Source organism: Vanacampus margaritifer, chromosome 20 (genome assembly GCF_051991255.1).
Source record: "Vanacampus margaritifer isolate UIUO_Vmar chromosome 20, RoL_Vmar_1.0, whole genome shotgun sequence".
NCBI lineage: Eukaryota > Metazoa > Chordata > Actinopteri > Syngnathiformes > Syngnathidae > Vanacampus > Vanacampus margaritifer.
Window position 1 is genome coordinate 4,251,222 of NC_135451.1, and position 19,242 is coordinate 4,270,463.

The 19,242-nt window shown below is 38.9% G+C and overlaps 3 protein-coding genes across 12 annotated transcripts in view; 2 read left to right on the top strand and 1 right to left on the bottom strand.

The window, feature by feature from the left end:
* The window catches only part of relch (RAB11 binding and LisH domain, coiled-coil and HEAT repeat containing), a 31,848-nt gene extending 26,867 nt beyond the window's left edge, over nt 1–4,981 (bottom strand). For 5 of the 8 annotated variants that reach the window (XM_077554128.1, XM_077554127.1, XM_077554123.1 and 2 more), the window contains exons 1-2: nt 4,439–4,980; nt 2,142–2,231 (exon numbers count right to left, since the gene is read on the bottom strand). In XM_077554128.1, coding sequence (XP_077410254.1) covers nt 2,142–2,231; nt 4,439–4,892 — 544 coding nt within the window. In that variant the 5' untranslated portion in view covers nt 4,893–4,980. Of the gene's footprint in view, nt 1–2,141; nt 2,232–4,438 lie in introns of all 8 variants that reach the window. The other 3 variants (XM_077554126.1, XM_077554122.1, XM_077554121.1) reach the window with 1 other exon arrangement.
* Nucleotides 4,982–6,105: 1,124 nt separating this feature from the next.
* Nucleotides 6,106–19,242, top strand: part of LOC144040458 (GPI ethanolamine phosphate transferase 1-like) — a 31,855-nt gene continuing 18,718 nt past the window's right edge. For 2 of the 3 annotated variants that reach the window (XM_077554649.1, XM_077554647.1), the window contains exons 1-28: nt 6,106–6,252; nt 7,324–7,578; nt 7,645–7,766; nt 7,857–7,955; nt 8,091–8,197; nt 8,321–8,445; nt 8,541–8,671; nt 8,752–8,871; nt 8,978–9,018; nt 9,151–9,210; nt 9,367–9,459; nt 10,295–10,350; nt 10,518–10,596; nt 10,750–10,932; nt 11,002–11,141; nt 11,222–11,321; nt 12,255–12,347; nt 12,613–12,704; nt 12,807–12,912; nt 13,004–13,112; nt 13,192–13,294; nt 13,493–13,595; nt 15,629–15,715; nt 15,808–15,863; nt 16,127–16,202; nt 16,281–16,354; nt 16,453–16,495; nt 16,578–16,630. In XM_077554649.1, coding sequence (XP_077410775.1) covers nt 7,352–7,578; nt 7,645–7,766; nt 7,857–7,955; nt 8,091–8,197; nt 8,321–8,445; nt 8,541–8,671; nt 8,752–8,871; nt 8,978–9,018; nt 9,151–9,210; nt 9,367–9,459; nt 10,295–10,350; nt 10,518–10,596; nt 10,750–10,932; nt 11,002–11,141; nt 11,222–11,321; nt 12,255–12,347; nt 12,613–12,704; nt 12,807–12,912; nt 13,004–13,112; nt 13,192–13,294; nt 13,493–13,595; nt 15,629–15,715; nt 15,808–15,863; nt 16,127–16,202; nt 16,281–16,354; nt 16,453–16,495; nt 16,578–16,630 — 2,678 coding nt within the window. In that variant the 5' untranslated portion in view covers nt 6,106–6,252; nt 7,324–7,351. Of the gene's footprint in view, nt 6,253–6,535; nt 6,684–7,323; nt 7,579–7,644; nt 7,767–7,856; nt 7,956–8,090; nt 8,198–8,320; nt 8,446–8,540; nt 8,672–8,751; nt 8,872–8,977; nt 9,019–9,150; nt 9,211–9,366; nt 9,460–10,294; nt 10,351–10,517; nt 10,597–10,749; nt 10,933–11,001; nt 11,142–11,221; nt 11,322–12,254; nt 12,348–12,612; nt 12,705–12,806; nt 12,913–13,003; nt 13,113–13,191; nt 13,295–13,492; nt 13,596–15,628; nt 15,716–15,807; nt 15,864–16,126; nt 16,203–16,280; nt 16,355–16,452; nt 16,496–16,577; nt 16,631–19,242 lie in introns of those variants that run through there. The other variant, XM_077554648.1, reaches the window with a different exon arrangement.
* Nucleotides 6,122–19,242, top strand: part of LOC144040460 (GPI ethanolamine phosphate transferase 1-like) — a 49,544-nt gene continuing 36,423 nt past the window's right edge. Inside the window, exon 1 of the mRNA XM_077554651.1 lies at nt 6,122–6,252. The gene's annotated coding sequence lies outside the window, so the exon portion shown is untranslated. The remainder of the gene's footprint in view (nt 6,253–19,242) is intronic.

A 19,242-nucleotide genomic window follows, 5' to 3' on the forward strand; every position in this document is an offset into this window, starting at 1 on the left:
CTGTTGGAACTTTTTGACGTCATTAGGTGACGCCCCACCCCCCGCACCGCCTCTGCAGACTAAACGCACAAATCTAACTGGACTAATGGTGTAGTGTTTAGCGCGCTCGCCCTGTAAGCAGCAGGTCTTCGGTTTGTGACGAACTCAGTCCCCCCCCCTCTTTTCTTTTTTTCTTCCCTCTTCTCCCCTCCTCCTCCACTACAATTTATTGCGGCAATGAGAAGTTTTGTTTCAAATGTTTATTGAAGAATTGAAAATCCATCCAATTTCCTCATGTAAAGACGCGGTTGTACTACAACGGCTGGCCGGTCTTGCGTGGTCACACAGCGCTCCTGGGCAGCAGCCAGAGAGGGGCGCGGCAACCACACGGGGAGAGGCGGGGTTTTACTGAACCGGGCGTTTTATTTCCGCATTCGAAAATAGCCAGCAAGACACTAATATTTCATTAAAAATTACATCACCATGGTGTCAAAGGTAAGTTTTAATCATTATATGCCTATAGGCTTAAAATTCCGTGATGTAATCCCTTTAATTCTACTGAGATTTTAAAACATTAAATTTTTTTGAGCTGTCTGACAAAGGATTTCCCAGGCAAAGTCTCAGTTACTAAATCATTTTAAACTACACTACTACCTGGCTATCAAAAGTTAGAGGCCACTGGGACGTTTTTTTTTTACGAAAACAAACCATTAAATACATTACAGTCCAAATTGTTGTGGGGGGGAATCCCTTAAAAAAATGTCTTCTAAGTAACCCACAAACTTTATAAGTGTATTTATTTATGTATACACTAGTGTTTTCCTAAAGAACCTAATAAATGAAATGAGAAAGTACTTTCTGATGTATTTTTCAACCAGAAGAAATACACTACAGTATTCACTATGATCAATTCACAAAAAATATAAACATGTTGATTAGCTAAAATAACATTGAATGTAGGAGGAAGCACACAAGGTTGTTTTGATTTTTTTTTAACACACACAAGGTTTAAGCAATGGAGTGGAAAAATTACATTGTATTGCATTGTTGTGCACTGATCATCTGCAATACCGTAAAAACATGGTACACGTGTAGAATCTGTTGACAGTGTTTTTATTCATATAATAATTGCACTATTTTAAAAAGACATACTACATCTTGAGTTTTGGACCTGATATATAGATTAAAAGTTGTCCAAATAATGTGATCAGAGCACATGATGTTGATTTGTTGCTTAACACCATTAAGACCAATGCTTGCAGATCATGAGTACATAGGATGCAATCAAAATTCCAAATGAAACTCAATCCGAAGGAAGGAGGGGAGGAAAATGAAACAAATAACTAGTTTGGATGGAATGACTTGTCCAGTATTGCCAACTGGGGTTTGATCAACGTCAGGAGAAAACCAGAGAACTCCGAGTCAGACAGCTGTGGGCAGGCATATTTGCATGGGGGTAGATGGAAGTACAGTAGAGGGTGGGGGAAAGAGGCTTGCGGTACCCATTTGGGAAATGCAAACAACAAACCTGAAAAATAAATATCTCTGCTGCATGTTTTTTTTCTTCAAATAAACCTTCAAACTGAGCAATATAGCTGTCATAGTTTTCCATCAAATTTAGCAGAACACAAGATGGAAAACATTCATTACAGGGATGTACATCATATATAGTATTAATATTGACACTTACAGGTTTGTATTTATGAATCAAACACAGATTGACTCATACAACATTTGCACCTAGGCAAGCTGCTTGCAATCTAACAGCTCGGCTTTAAAGCAAACACTGCCGCTTACGAGTCACACACAGCTGTTACTTTCTATCCTCGTGTTTGGTGTGTCACGATTGAACCGCATGGGAGTTGTGTGATGCTCCTGTACCAAAAATACCACCTGGAGACTCAAAAAAGTGAAAACATACACTTCTATTGAGCTGAAGACAAAAGAAATGTGCGTACATTTTTAATAATTCTAATGGCCGTTTGCTGTCGCCACCAAAGTGTAATTATGTAGCATAAATACAAGGCATGTAAAACAAGATTAAATTAAATGTATAGCCGCCGATACAGCTGTTTCCATTCCATCCATTAAATCAGGTTTTATTTCCCTGACTCGAGCGGTGGCTCTTGGCTCTGAGTCGTGACAGCACAGGTTCATCTTACCTGCCACCCGCTCGTCTGATTCTCGATTGCCGTCATCCGAGTAACGGGCAAAGTCCAGCGAGTCCAAGGTGCTGATGCTGCCTGCTCGATCTAGTTCCAAAGACAAATACAGAGAGGGCAGTGAAAATCAAAACTACTGACTGACTTTTAACGTGATCATTTAGTGTCAACTTTGAACATCACACACATCAAAAGCATTAAGCGAAGACAATACACTTTTACACTAAATAGCTACATGACATCAGGGTCATCAGTTCGCCTTTGCAGACAATTAGCAAGGCTGTGACATGCTGTGTCATGTGTTTAAAGTATCGTTTGGAAAATAATTTTCGAGATCCAATTTGCTTTGCTGTGTCACAGCGCTTACATGTTTATGTCTGGCAACAACCGTAGAACTACAATATAGCACATAAATACACTGAGTTACCGTAGTTTATAATTTCTTGTTTCAGGTTTGCAGTGCCATATGATGCTAAAGTCAGATAAATAGGCTGCATTTCCACATTAAATCACTTCAATTCATGATGACGGCAGGTCTCAGAAAGATAAATAATCAATCTAATCAACGTGTTAAGCCCCGTAGATCAATATATACAGGAAAAATGCACACTAGTATCAACCAAGTGATTAGCAACATAGAACACATTTCACCGGTTGCCACAATTGTAACAGAAAATCCTGTTAAACAAGCACGAGGGCAGAGACCATTCCACTAATCACATGATCTCCTGAATACCAGATTATGAGGGAAACAAATGCAGCATAATTTGAAAAAACTAATTTGGATGACTTTCCTAACTATTTCACAAGGGAGCTGTCATGTCATGTTTTTGAAGAATAATACATTTTGTCGTTTCATTTTAAGACCTAGGAGTGTTTTTCATGCAAATATTTAATGTCATCACGATTTACGTACTACTAGAGACATAGCACCCATTTATACACTGCAAAAGCGGCGATTTATCGACATATCAGTGTTGAATTGAGGTATCTGTTTCCAAGCTGCACATATTTTGTCACGGTCACCTTGCCTCATTCCACACAACTGCAAGAGGAAGTCCTTATTTTCTCAAACGTTTCTACGTATTTACTGAGGCACTTTAATAATTATGGGTGCTGCTGAGAAAATTTAATATTGGGCTCCTGCTTAATTCAAACACATCTTTGACACCAATAAAACCTGAGCATGATTTGATTCACTTAAGTGGACACTAAACCATTAGATTTTCTGTACCACTTTTCCCCATTTGGGTCGCAGGTAAATTGGAGCCTATCCCAGATTAGCTGACTATGCGAGAGGCAACATGCATCTTGGACTGGTCGGCAGCCAACCACAGGTTACATACAGACAAGCGATTCCCAGTTCACGATCACATTCAAACCTATGTCCATTTAAAATTCTTCATACATTTACATGCATTTTTAGAATGTGGGAGAATGCCAGAGTACCTGGATAAAACCACACAAGAATGGGATAAAATGAAAATTCCACACAGCAGGCCAGTGCGAAGATTATAACCCTAAACCTCAGAACTGTGAGGCAGCTGTGTTACTCACCCAATGTGCTGCCTCATATATTTTTAGAGGATATTCTCACATTTTCTTAAAACGGTTGTTTTGCTGAGTAAATTAAAATACAAACAGTGCTTGAATGACTAGAAGCTATATGCATTACATCAGTGGTCACTGGTCATGATTATCCAATCATTGTTGAAGTATAAAATGTATCATTATTTGTCTATGACTGACATAGAGTGACAGTCAAAACAATTCAATTGACTTTCACTAGATGGTAGGGACAGAATAATCACTGAACAGGCCCAGATTGAGTATGTAAATTTGTCAGCAAATTGAGTTATTTTTCTATATCATATGTGGCTTTGTAACATTTATGTTTGGTAGCGTGATGTGAGATAAAAGTATTAAAACACTGCAATACAACGTTGTTAAAAGCACTGTAGCTGTACAATGCCACTTGTCTTGACATCCGACCTCTCGCCGTCTTCAGTTCAGTTAAAGTTTGCATTTATTTATAGAGATTAAAACGTATTACCAGGGCGATTAACACTGCCTTAGTGCCTTGTCTTGGTTTATCATTTGTAAAAAGCATTTATGGCATCGCTGTGTGTGCTTTAGCATGGTAGGTTTCAGGTGCAGGTGTGAAAAGCCGATATTTCACGGAAGACTGATTACAAACCGACATTATAAGATAAATGATAGCGAGTGGTGTGCTTTACAAGACGTTAAACATAAGAGGTTAACGGCAGCTACTTAGCTAGCATCGCCTAGCTACTTACTCAAAGGTCCACCAGGTCCAATTCCCTGATCTTTGGCAGGTGGGGTGCCGCTCTGCCGCTCGAAATTACCCGGGTTAGAAAAATAATCCCTCAACCTCGGGAGCTCCCTTCCCGACTCCAACAGTTCTGTGTGAAACTCTAGGGCCGTGAGGATGTACTGGTCACGCAGTAGCTGAGCGGCGATGACATCCACCGACACCCGCGACTCAGTGCTGCCAGCCATAGCGGCGGTGGCCGCGGAAGACACCGACATTCCCTCGCCGTTTGGGCTCGTTCGGTTACTGGACAGCAGCAGAGTCGGAGGCTCGATGTCCGCGGGCGGGGAGAAGGGAATGCCGGGCGGCGACCCCGGCGCCCCGTCGCTAGGGCTACGCTCAGTGTCAACTGTTTCGTTAGGTCGCCGTTCACTCTCCTCTTCAGAATCGCTCATATTAAACGGGTTCACCGACGCCATGTTTGTGCGATTTAAGATTTTTAGCTATCCAAGCTAAAGCTAATCACACCAGTTTCCTGGATGGATGTCAAGCTAACTGGGATTGAATTCTCGCGTTAACAGTGATCGGCAGGGTACCGCTTGTCACGTGACATTTGTTGCCCGTTTCCCACAGCAAAATATTGAAAGACCAAAATAAAAACTACCGCTCCAACACAAGATGATTCTTGAAATTAAAAACCAAGTGAGAATAAAACATGACAAACAATGAGTCAGAAAATAGCCTTGACCATCATCTGACAGTGGCTTCCTAAAGTCATTGTTCATGTGTTATCTTTATTTTAATCAACAACATCAATTCCCCCCCCCCCCCCCCCCACACACACACCCACACACATATTTTTATTTTTATTTAATCTGGTTATTTTAATTAGGTATACAGTATTTCCATTTTCCAGATACCATTTGAGCGTAGTGTTAGATATGAGGGACCACGCCCACTTGAAGGGCTGGAAGTTAATGGAGCATGCGCACTGTTGCATCCCAGCTAAGGGACGCATAAAGTGACGTGCCCACAAGGCGCCCACCTTGGGGAGGGCAACGTCCCCTTCAAAGACACCGCATGTAGTAATGAAGTAATGAACATAAATCCTAAACTTGATCATTTCTTAAGCGTTTTGCCAAGTATGAGTAGTTATTTAAGTTTTCAAAGACTGGAACTCTTAACAAGATTAATAATGGGATGGGGTGGGGCGTTTGAAGAGAGCCAGAAACAATTCCAACACATGAAAGGTTATTTTAGTGTCTTTAGACTATAGAATATTGTGAAACTCACAATGTGCTGGCATTCTTGTTATTTTTCGTTTTTGTGTCATCTTCAAACATGGAATGCGTTGACATTTTGCCACCACTCGTCAGCACACAGATTAAGAGGTGTGTCACTACGCGGAAGTGCTGCTTTCATAACGTCCATTTCCTTCTTTGTGTTTTTTTCTTTTTCTTTTTCTTTTCAATGTTTAACAGCGTCTTGCTATGTTCAATAGGACACTTCGATGTGTTTTGGAAGAATGGGGGTGCCCTTTCTCTGCTCCAGTAAGCCATGAATGGGTCAATTACGTAGGACTACAGTACCCACAATTCCTTCACGAGTGCAAACGTAAACGTCACAACTAGGAAGTGCATGGACGTTGTCTTCAACTAATCTCATTTAGAAAGGAACTGTAGCTGGCTTTGTAAATGTACGCATTTAAGGGCCTGACTGATGTATTTGGTTACATGAAGCCAGAAGCGGTAATGTTTTCGGACCTTTAAAAATGCATTTGCAGTCTTTTTTTGGTTTGTTTTTGTTTAAATGATCAAGAACTTCAGATTTTATATGCTGGTAAGACTTAATAGTGATCTTTTATTTGCAACGGTTATAAAATAAGGATTACATTCTGTTGTTTAAATGCTGCATGGCTCTGCTTATGGAAATGTTTGACTTGGTTTGACTTGTCAAATGCCCAGATTGTTTGTAGTTGTATATTTGTTCAATAATAATAATAAAAAGCTTCACAGCCAAACGGAGAAACGCAAGGAAAAAAAAACACTCCTTTGTTTCCTGTCTTTCATGAGTGGACAAACAGGTCAGGCACACCTGGATTAATCAGCTTGTCCACTCATGAAAGACAGGGAATGAAAGAGCGGTATTTTGTTCAGGAAGTGCTAGATTTGTGCAAAGAGCCCATACGAAATATTTTCTGTTTCTATTTGCACTAACCTGTTTATTATAAATCGTGTCGGGCCGAAACTTCAGAAGTACTTCATAATTTGGTAAAGTTATTTTATTTTTTTTTCCAAAAATCAATACTATTGGTCACTCTACATGTAAAGTGATAAAAATGCCTTGCTGTCTTTGACATGCAGTTTTGGGGATCTCCTAAATCCCCTCTTTATCCTGAAGGAATTACCATTAATTGTAATCGTTTGCGTGTTCAAATAATTCCAAGATGAGATTCTGGTGAAGAGGGTCCTTTTGCAAGGTTGATTTATTACAGAGATCTCTGGTCACACAATTGCATACCACCTAAGCAGTGTCGTCCAATGTGTGTGTCTTCTTTTGCCCACACAGCCTCTTTATTCAAAACATGAGGAAACGCCTCTGTCATCCCGTGAGGCACAGAATGAGTTTGCATTTTCCCAGTAAACTAGATCGTCCTTGAACTTTTGACAACCGGATTTCTGATGAACAGCAACTAGACTTCTTAGATAAACATAGAAACATTTTAACTTTCTCATTTCTGGGAAAACAGTAGAAAAGATAGCAAGAATGTCAAAAGCATTACTCACACAGGTTATATCAGGTCAACATAATTACACCTTCATCAACACATCTATAATGAAATGTAAAACAGGTAAAATGTAAAATAAACCAATAAAAATGTTAATAATGTCAACAATCCCTCTATTGCAGGCTTCAAGTACTGCTGACACAGTTCAAAATGAAGATGATCACCTTTTTAGTGGTGGGCCTGACAGTCCATTTCATCTTCTTCCTGTCCATCTTTGACATCTACTTCACCTCGCCTTTAGTCCATGGGATGACACCCAAGACCACACCTTTGAATCCACCTGCCTCTAGACTGGTGCTGATAGTGGCCGATGGCCTGAGAGCAGACAGCCTCTACACCCTGCTTCCTAATGGCACCTCCACGGCTCCTTACTTGAGGTTGGAAATAATAAATAGACTTTTGTAAGTCACACTTAAAGCTTATTTTGCTGTCTCTGCTAACAGGACTGTCATCGAGGACAGAGGTACCTGGGGTGTTTCCCACACACGTGTTCCCACTGAGTCTCGCCCTGGTCATGTTGCTCTCATTGCTGGCTTCTATGAGGATGTTAGTGCTGTTGCAAAAGGTGTGTACTGTGTTACATAAAAAGGTATATAGGGTGGTATCATACGGCAACCATGAGTATTCATAGCTAATATTTTTTGTGTGTCATCAGGTTGGAAGGTCAATCCTGTGGAGTTTGACTCTGTGTTTAACCAGAGCAGACATACTTGGTCCTGGGGCAGCCCTGATATTATAAGCATGTTTGCTAAAGGTAAAGCACATACCGTCAGGTCACAAGTAGTATGTGCAGAATTGCTCAGCATGACTACAATGTTTCAAATAAGTTTTATGGCTCACTCAGTAGCATGTAGCATGATACAGTTGTGTCCCTGCACCATACTTACAGGGCCTAGTGGAGATCGTATGTGCACCCACACTTACCTAGCATCAGAAGTGGACTTTGTCTCCACGGACCCATCCAGGCTAGACAGCTGGGTGTTCACTCAAGTCAAAGTATGAGAGTCGCTACTCGTAATATCCACAAATAAAATGATCAGCAACATTGTCAGTGTTGTTTTCCGTTCTAGCAGTATTAGTGACCAGAGAAAATGATGCTGTTTGTGCTTTCTTTATCAGTCACTTTTTCAATCAGCAAAGTCGAACTCCACTTTGATGTCCATCCTGCTGAAGGATAAAAATGTCTTCTTTCTGCATCTAGCGGGGATGGACGTAAATGGACATACTAACAAACCAATGTCCAAGTCAGTTCTTGTTTTTTTTCTTTATGAATAATTCTACTCTAGCCTTCATAATAAAATGCACTATGTCATCAATGTTTTACTTGTGTTTAATGCAGAGAGTACCTAAACAATATCGGCCTAGTGGACACTGGTGTATCTGAACTGGTCTCTGTAATTGAAGACTTCTACAGCAATGATGGCAGAACAGCTTTTTTGTTCACTTCTGATCACGGCATGACCGATTGGGGTATTAAAAAAAAAGCTGAAAGTCTCAAATTAATCTACTCATTTGCCATATTTTAATCCAAATTTCATTTGTTTCTCTAGGTAGTCATGGTGCTGGTCACCCTTCAGAGACTTTCACCCCTTTTGTGGCTTGGGGGGCTGGAATACAGGGAGCCCACAAAGTGACTGAAGATCAACTTTACCCGGATGGCTATTTGCAAGGTGCACTCATAAAAAGCTATTACTGTTCACCATTTTATTAAAAAGGTTCTACTGTTTTGAGTGAGCTAATGGATACACCGTTTCCTGGTTTCTCTTTTTATCCCAGATTGGAAACTGGAACATCTCAGAAGAGTTGATCTCAATCAGGTGTGGTTCCTTTAATTAATTAATGTACTATTTTTATTTTATTTATTTTTTTATCATATCTTTATGATGAAATAGCATCTTATTGGTAGGGTGATGTTATGTGTCTAAAATGTTGCTGTGTTAAAACTGCAGGCTGACGTTACTCCTCTCATGGCATCTCTACTTGGTCTACCCATTCCGGTCAACTCCGTTGTGAGTGTTGCTGCATGACTCATGGCACAGTGAATGGAAGCTGTAATTTGTACATAATTGTCTTTTGGGGGCTACAGAAAAGTTTGTTAGCCCTGTAAGATTCCCATGATTTTTATTATTATTTTAAGATTGTTATTATTGTTTGTGTGTCTTCAGGGTGTATTACCTGTCCTTTACCTGAAAAACAGCGATAACTTCAAAGCAGAGTGCATGTACACTAATGCTATTCAAATTTTGGAGCAGTTCAAGGTGAGGCAGCGTGCATCTCTGCTGTAGATGACATGTTAAGCATTTGTTTGCATCAATAAAAGAACATCACGGAATATTATGAATATATAACAGTAGTAGAAACATTAACAATCAGTGTTGCCCACACCATGTTAATACTTGGGCGGGCCACCCAAGTAAACTGGCCGCCACCCAAGAAGTTTGTTAGAAAATTTAATTTCAAATATTTACCCCCAAAAAACATGCCACAACTGGATGTACCGTATATAACGTTAAATATGACAGCCTTATTTTATTTGTATTATTATTATTTTTATTTTAATGCAAAATAAGTGAAAAAATATGGTGTCACTGAGTAATGTGTTATCAACATTTTTAGTCTAAAAATTCACTAGAATGCACGATATGAAGTGAAAAATGGCCAAACAATTTCCCCCCAAACCCTATCCCTAATACCGCAAGACCCCCTTCCCCCCTCATAACTCACCGCCGGAGTCCACCCACCAAAGTTAGGCAAGGCAGTGCCATTTCATACACAAGGCAACTCGATGTGCTTTACACAAGCAACACCTTATAAGCGTCAACAAAGACAACAGTTAGCAACATTCAGAAGCAAAGGAGAGAAAACAAAATTAGCTTGCAAAAATTACGAAAAAGAACATACATTGCCAACACATTAACAGAAAACTTAAAAACATTTAAAAGTAAAGCAGGACTGACCCTTGAGGGACTCTACAAACATGTCATGTCCATTCGATCAGATTTAATGCAATGTTTTTTGCCTTTTTTTTTCTTTCAGAAACACCGAAGGAGATGTATTTTTATTGAATTGTATGTTTTATTTTTGTTTTCCTAGGTAAAAATGAAGCAGAAAAAAGAGACAACGTTGTCGTGTCTCTTTACCCCTTTCCAGTAAGTACAATAAACTGGAGATATTAGCCTGAGCATGTTTCCATTTTATATTTATCATCGTTATGGCCGCAACACTACCACTAACAATTGACAGTGCTTCGCCACGCTAGCAATGTATTTAAAATGCAATTTTATACACCTGATCTATTGCTTTCCCTGTTTATCAGACAACTGACTGAGCAAAAACAGGCAGAATTGATTCAGAAAGCAAGAATACTGATTCAGCTGGAAAAGTATGGAGATGCTGTAAGTATCATGGGGAAATATAATTTTCACAGTCTATAAATACAGTAAGATCCACAGATGACAGTGTGTAGTATTCAGAAGGCTTACATCTTGGATCAACTATTTAAGTCGATTAAAAAGAAAAAAATCCTTTCCATTGTTCTTTGTCTCTAGATCTCGCTCTGCCAGTCTTTGATATCGGATGCCCTTGAAGGCCTCATTTACTACCACACCTACGACAGGTTTTTCTTAGGTTGCAGCGTGGTGCTGGGATTTGTGGGGTGGACCGCATATGTTTTCCTCGTTATTCTGAAGACTCACGCGAGCCTTAACATGCACCCCGACATCCTCAAACAGGTTTGTTTGAATCAATTTCAACCCACTCACCAAGTTTCTAAGTTGCGTGTATGGCTTCTGCATCCCCAGAAACCCGATTCCAAATTGGTGTGGCTGAGTGTGTGTGTCGCGGTGGCCATCAGCATATTCCTGCTCATCCAGAGGAGTCCATTCACATACTATATTTACTGCCTGCTGCCCGTGCCTTTGTGGTACTCTGTTTTGAAAGAGTGAGTTTCATTCGAATAATATAAAAGGGCATTTTCTGTTTTTTATTGCAGCAATTCAGAATCACAATTTTCCATTTCAGGTCCAGCACACTAAGAGACTTGATTCACTCTGCGCCTTCCCTTTCTCTTTGGAAATGTTTTGGTTACTTTGCATTGGTAGCATTTGGCATTGAACTGCTGGTAGGTGTTATTAAAACTGTAAATTAATTAATTATTTTTGGGGTAATTTTTTATTTGTAACTTTTCACACTTTTGCTGATCGGTACAGTTCACACGTGCAAAATAATGCACATCATCATTAATCCCACCGTAAGAAAATCCCACCCCCAAAAAAAAAAAAAAAGAAATAGAAAAGACAAGCAAATTAGAGCAATATAAACAATGTGAGCATCATGAACATCAGGGAGCGACCATAACTTTGTTTTCAAATTATCCTAATTAAAAATTAACTTGGGGTTTTTGATTTGAACGTCCCCTTAACCATTTTTCCCAACAAGTCTCAAACCAGCCGTGATTCTGATTTACAAATGCTGTCAGGCCTACCATTTTGTAAATGTCCATTATTATATCTCAACATATTGACACATTAGGGCTACCTGTGACAACTGTTGTTGTTGTTTTTTTGCTTGCAATCAGTAAAATACCTAATAAATATTTATCTTTTGTACTTCAATAATGAGGTAGACATCCAAAATAAACGGTTTTCATTCCAAATGTAAAGACACATTTAAAAATGTCTTGTAGTGCTCCATGAACTTCCTTACACTACTGTCTAAGTCAGCAGTCCCATAGTTATATATGAAAATGATTTGCACATTGAGTGCCACACTTTCTACAACATGCAGAGGGAAATCCTTCATAATGTGGTGCTTGACATGGAGTAATAAAATACCTTATTAGGGGTTCCCATCTAAATTCTTTCCATCTATGGAAGTTGGTTGATTTCCACATGAGTTTTAATATGGTACTCCATTCCTCTTCTGATATGTATATCCCTTTTTTCTTCCACGTTGTTTTTACATGTTGGTTGAGTGTATTATGTCAAGTTAATTATTTTTTACTGCAAGACTCACCAAGCTTTATGATAACAAACTGTTCCTTTACTGCCCCCAGGTGGTGAGTTTTTTCCATCGTGCCATGCTGACTGTGGGTCTGGCTATCCTCTCTCTCTGGCCGATGCTGTCGGGTCTTTTTGGCAAGGCTAAGGTAGGATGGATAGTGAGACCATGTACAGTTGCTTTTGTGGTCACAGTGTGGATGATTATAAAAGTTAGGTTTGTGGATAAACAGTTAGATTTACGAGAAAATATAAGTCAAAACTCAAGAAACTTCTCTGACTTCGACACATTGCAGTTATTAGTTAGCACTACTTATTGTTTAAATTCAAATCCTGTATTGTGTATGTGTTCCTAATGTTATGGCTGTTGAGTGTGCTTAAAAAGTCCTGTGTCTGATCTTTATTGCTTTTTAGTACCGCTCGGTGAACTGGTTTCTGGGCTGCCTTTGTTTGGCTGCTTTCCCCCTGATGCCTGTTCTGGGAAGAGGGCATAACACATATCTGGTGTGGGTGTATTAAACGACAACCACTATAATAAAACATATTGTTTAATCAATATCTCCCTGATAAGAATACAAATAATGCAGAAAACTATTTTTTTTTTTTAGGATGTGTGCAGGTGCGCTCACTGTCTTTGTATCAGCCTGTTTTCTCTGGTCGTCACGGAACAGGACAACATTGCACCTTGGTGATAAACAGCTGTTTGTCATACAGGTAACTGCGGCTAATTATGTTCTATGCGTGACTGTATTTGCGCTAATGCAGTTAGCTAAAGTGAGGAACACTTTAATGTGTCACTGAACAGATGCTGCAAATGGCAGTGTGTTCGTACGTGCCGTACCTCACACACTCCAGCCTACAGCAGAAACAGGGCCTGCCTCTTCTCAGTCAGATCATCAGTTGGCTCACATTAGGTTGGTGGCATGTGACTAGGAACACAATTGCGTTGCTTTTCCAACAAAAACAAAACCCTTGCCGTAATGTTTTCTTTAGCATCTTCCATAGTTGTTCCATTGATGAGCTCGACTCGCCTGTTTCATCGGCTTCTTAGTGTATTCCTCTCGCTAACGGCCACATACTTTCTGCTTAGCAATGGGTAAGATGGCATACACTGTCACGTGATTGTAATGTGGCATTATTATATTCACATTGACTATTGTATCAACCAGAAGTAGAAAAACATGTATCAGTAGTTGGGGTTCACAGTCATGCTGGAACCGAAAACTTTCCTCAATATATATTTGGATTATTTTGTGAATAAACCATCACATGACATGCATAATTTCTAACCCAGGGCCGAGGCTTTATTCCCTCCTGTGTTATCTTGGTTGATGTTTGCGTGGATCAACATTGAACAGGAAGCCATGATCGCTGAGGGCATCTCTGGAAGGCACGAGGTATAAATATTGTCGTCTCCTTGACTACGGAATACATTTTGGAACAGATTGGTTAAAGTTACAGTTCCAAGCTAGAGCTGTGAGTAGCTATGAAGGGACGCGTTGGGGTATTGACACATAGGACAAGACTCTTCTAAAATATAAATGTTTTTGCCAGGCCTTACGTTTGTGCAAAATGTCATGACTCGTGTGTTTGCCCAGGTTTAGACAATCTAAAACGGCATCATTTTCAAAAATCAGCGCATCACCACGACAACAGCATGCAACAAAATAAAAAGCTTTCAATAACTAACGACTTAAACATCTTTAGGTGAAAAACTCAGTTTGAAGACGATCAGGTGCATTCTCTAAGAGAAGTTTATTTATATGACCTCTATAAAAGGCCAAAATGGCACAAAATTCTAAAATAAAGTAGAGCTGTCAAAGTTAATTGATCAATTGACAAGTAATCGATTATCAAATTAACTGACAACTATTTTAATAATCAAGTACTAATCGTTTGGAGCTTCTTCTTTATTTTTAATTGTCCAAATAATCTGATTTCAGCATATCAACAGTAATTCTTCACTAATTTCTGTAGTCCTTCATGAAAGAAAACTGATTGTCTTCTGTGTTTAATCCAAATAAGACATTTGCACACATCTGTTTTTACTTTGGGAAAATAATGACCGAACCGGTAACATACTACATCGATCACCCTTTTTTTTTTTTTAATTACTATATGAATATGAAGTACGAAATAAACACTATCACAATCACTGGTTAATAAACAATAAGCGGGAATATAAAAAAAAAAACTTCAATGCAAAATTAAAATGAACCTGATTAATCGATTGAATAGTCGATAGATTAATCGATAATAAAAATATTCAATAGTGACTAGGGCTGGGTATTGATTCAGATTTCCAAAATCGATTCAATTCAGAAGGGTTCGATTCACGATTCACATTGATTTTCGATTCAGTTAAGGATTTCATATGCAATTGTGAGTAGTGCAGTTCTGATTCAGCAGAGACATCCACATTTTGTTGTTGCATGGCTGTGTCAATAATGTGAAATGTGCTACATGCATTTGTTTAATGAATGCAAAAGATGCCCAGTGTGTGATTCATAAATCTTGAAATAAGATTATTTTTGATGAGACCTTTGCTGAGAGAACCAGTGTAACTTATTTTAAGGGTAATTTGCTTTATTTTAGAATATCCAGACTAATTTAGACAACCTAGACATGTTTATGTTCAAATTAAGATAATAATAGAAAGCCAAAATTTTAGTAAATAACCGTTAAAACAAGATAAGTTTCTAAATTTAAGATCTTAAATCTTGGCAAGTGCCACATTATTTGCAGTGTGTATAGTACAATAGGGCTAAAATAGGACCCCTGCAAATGTACAAAAATGGGTGAAAATTATACCTTCAAATACTCATTGGTCACCTTCTGTACATTTTAGGGTATGGCTACGAAGGACTATTTTGTACGTCTGAGGGTGCTACACGTGCTTCCCAATTTCCATAGTCTTATAGGAAATTGATATAGGATCGGACTCCTTTAAACCTCTATGGGGGCACTACAGACCCCCCTTTTTTTGTACTAATATATAAAATTGTTCGCCAGGCTTGATGTGTGTTCAAAATTTGGACATTTTATGTCTAGGGTCTCAAAAATTGTATTTATTACTGAGAAGAAGAATAGTAGTAGAAGAGTTCCCACAGAAACAATAGGGACCTCGTAACGGTCGCTTCTCTGGCCCTAATTATTTCTAAGCAGATACTTAGTGATGACCCTCAAAAAATTTATTCGGGTTTAATACAACATTCAGTGCGATTCCCTGCAAATTCCAAAATTGTACAGATAGTCTAACTTGTCTTGGCTTATAAACAAGCAGTTCATTTTTTAAATGATATTACTAATAATGCTAATAAGACCCCTCTGATAAAAAGAAATGCTGATTGCATGATTTCAATAAAATATGGATGGATGGATAGATGTAAGCTAAAATGTGTGAACAAAACTTGTCTAAAATGTCTTCCAGCTCTCCACGATTGATTTCTCTGCCAACATTGACATCTCCAAAATTCGGCAGCTCAAGTTGGATGACATCCGGCGATCATATTTCTTTGTATCCTTAACGGTATTTACAAGAATGTAGCAAAGGCAACGAATACAGCAACAACTGCCAAGTAGCTGTCCTTGACCTCAAACTTTGCTCAGGTTTTTTTCATAATAACAGCTTTTTTTGGCACGGGAAACATCGCCTCCCTTAACAGGTATATACAGTATGTATTGGGTCTTTTATACAGCTGAACAAGGAAACCAACAAACCACAGTAATTGGCACACTGTTAATTTAGCACACCTCTGATAAAGGTACTGAATAGCTTTGTATAAGGCAACAATTTTAATAAAACTCTTGTATTGGCTCTAATTAAATTATACAGGTGTACGTCAAGTCCTGACTGTTTTATGAACGTATATAAAAATGTTTTTATTTTTTATTTGTCTCAAATCTTTCTTTTCTCCTTTTCTTTCAGTTTTGACCCAGTGTCTATTTATTGTTTCCTCACAGTCTACAACCCCTTTATCATGGGAGGGTTATTGTTATGGAAGGTGGAGTTTACCGATGCCGGAACTTTTGAACTTGCTTTTCTATCAAAGGTCACCGCTAATTCCCTTGTTGTCTTGTAGGTCATCATGCCATTCATATTCGTAATGTGCGCATTTGAGACGATCCAAGCTACAGCAGAGCTGTCATCAAAAAGGTGCATATTTGTTGTCCGCTTTTAACCACAACAGCCAATCTTGGTGTTTTGTGTTTGAAAATCACATCATGTAATGCAATAATATTCTCATTCTGCAGCTTATTTCTGATTGTCTTGGTCATCTCTGACGTGATGGCTCTGGTAATACCCTACCCTATAAACTGTCAATGAATGTACGTTCCTACCTTATGTAAACTAAGCATTTTCGGTGTTTTTTCTGCAGCACTTTTTCTTCTTAGTTCAGGACTACGGCTCCTGGCTGGATATTGGCACAAGGTAACTTGGCTCAATGGGGTAGATGCCACGGACTTCCGGGTTTTACACATCAGCGCTGTTTCCGGCCACTGCTGGTCGCGTTCCAACACTCGCACCCCCACCCCTGCTTCCCCCAACCGCGCGCTCCCGCTCGTCGGCCGGAGGGCGTCTCTGCTGTCTGAAATGCTTCGGACACTGAGACAGACATTGCACACTTGCAGCCTCGCACCCGTCGACGAGAACGCGCAACCGAGGAGCACCAAGGCGGAAGCGCAAGTACTGGGACGCGGCCCACACGTCGCGAAATCGGAAACAAAGTTGATAGGTGAAAACTATCACTAATAAACATACATATTCACATCCCTTCTTTTTGAAAGCATCTGGTAGTTTATTAGTTTGGAGTTAGTAAATGTTAGTGAAGTTCTGTAGGTCCGTCCTGGGGAAAAATTCTGTTTGTTGTGACATTCAATCAGAATCCAGCCTTTGGCTGAATTTAATGACCTAAGCACATTAATGCAACAATGAAAATCTTATAGCCAATTCAAATCTGACGAGGCCAATTTTGTTTACAGCTTATAATGATTAATGAAAATGTTTTACCATAATATTTACTGTTATAGATATGGCATGAATGTGCTTCCAGCCATAAAATAAATGCAACTATCGCCAACAAATAAAAATCATAAAATAACATCTGACCCCAGGGCCGTCACGTCCGGCCGGACCGTGAACACCCTGGGGAGAGATAGAAATAGAACATATTCACTCTCCTCCATGGTCAAAGTCCAATCACCAATCATCAATTGTCCTCCTGTGAATTCATTCATTCTCACGGACTATATAATTATCACATTGAGACTAACTTATAATTCTATATTTATTTAATTCAACATGGACTGTTTGTGTCCTTCGCGACGATATACCCAGACAGACCAATAATTCCCCCATCTGAAAAAGATCGACTCAGATCATTTTTCAGACCAATATATAAAAAATAGAACTGCAGCAGTAAATAAATTGTTGCTTTAAAAAGAGGTGAATTTTTTAAATTTAACCAGTAAATTCGCCAATGCGTCCCAACTCATTGTTTTGAAATAATAAATTTTATCCTATCCTTATTCACATAAGCTGTTTTCAATTTCCGAAACCACACAAAATTTACCAGTATTATCTTTTCTACTATAAAAATAGAAATATTGTAGCTTAAGCCCATAAATTTACAAAGAACCCCCGTTTTCAGCCAATCCATCAATTATTAATACATAAAGTCGCCCTTAGTTTTAACATGTCACCATTAAGCTTGCTAGTCCCCCTTGTTGATGTCGGTCCAACAGCTGACTGTTCTAAAATAGACATAGAGACAAACAAATCAGATTAAATCAAAAAAGGCATCAAGAGTTTTAAAATATAATAAATCTGTGTGTATAGAGTGTTGCCAATCAGTTGTTTCTGTGTACGGAATGTTTTACTGTATATGTTATCACCTTATATCTGTTAAAAAATAGAGTGCAGTGTACACAGTCAGATACCGCATCATATGGTCTGAGATCACTAACTCAAGGAAGCATTCTTGGTGAGGGCGGAGTCACCAGCATAGTGGAGCAGTTTTTATGAGAAGATCCTCTCCCATAGGATTCTCAGGACAGTTCGGGGCGCAGGACAGTTCGGGGCGCAGGAATGCATGCAAGGAAGTCTGTGCGGAGAACTGTGTGTATTGTTTGTTTGCATTTAAAACTTTTGCATATCAGGGTACAGTCATTGCGGAAACTGTCCACGAGGTGGCGCCAGGAACCGTTGCTGTTCATCAGGTGGCGCCAGGTAGTGCTGATTAGGGGAAAAGGGCAGATATTGTTGTGATGATGCCTGCGTACGTAAGCCACGCCCCCTCTGCTGGTGGTAGTAGCCGCGTTCTCTTTGCTGTTTGCAGCCTCTGCTCCAGATGCCACGTGTGTGCTTTCTGCATTCATTTACAGTCATTTGTCCAGTAGGCAGTTGACCTCATTTTGAAATAATGATCTTGATCAATGAACGGCACTAATTGAAACATATTAAAATCTGCCCCAACATTATTAGGTGATGACATATCAGTAGAAAGTCAGAAGAACAAAATCCTCCTTTATTTTAATAAAAAAAATAAAATAAAAAATGAAAAAAAAAATGGAAAAAAATTAAATAAATATATAAAATAAATAAATAATAAAAGTTTGCAATTAAATAATTGCTAATTACAATTCAGTATTGTTATGTTTTACAATATTTAATTTAATATGTTTTGCATACCTTCGTAAATAATATTAAAGATGAGATAGGACAGCTTTGCTCTAAAAATTTACAGTCAATTGGCAAGTGTCCAGTTTTCAACTAATATTTCACAAGAGCACGGTCAATGAAGGCCGCAGCCCCGCTTGTCAGTTTTTGGTCAAACATCAAGTCAGAGATTATTTTTAATTACATATCACCTCAAATTATGTCAAAAATGTGATTCTCCCAGATGGCTCCCTCATGGAATGGTCTGTCCAGTCTCAGGGACTCGCATGCAAAATGGCCGACTCCAAATTCTGAAATGGGACTCCAGGCAGAAATTAAAGGTTAAATAGATACAGGAAAAATTAAAAATTATTTTAAATTGTGAT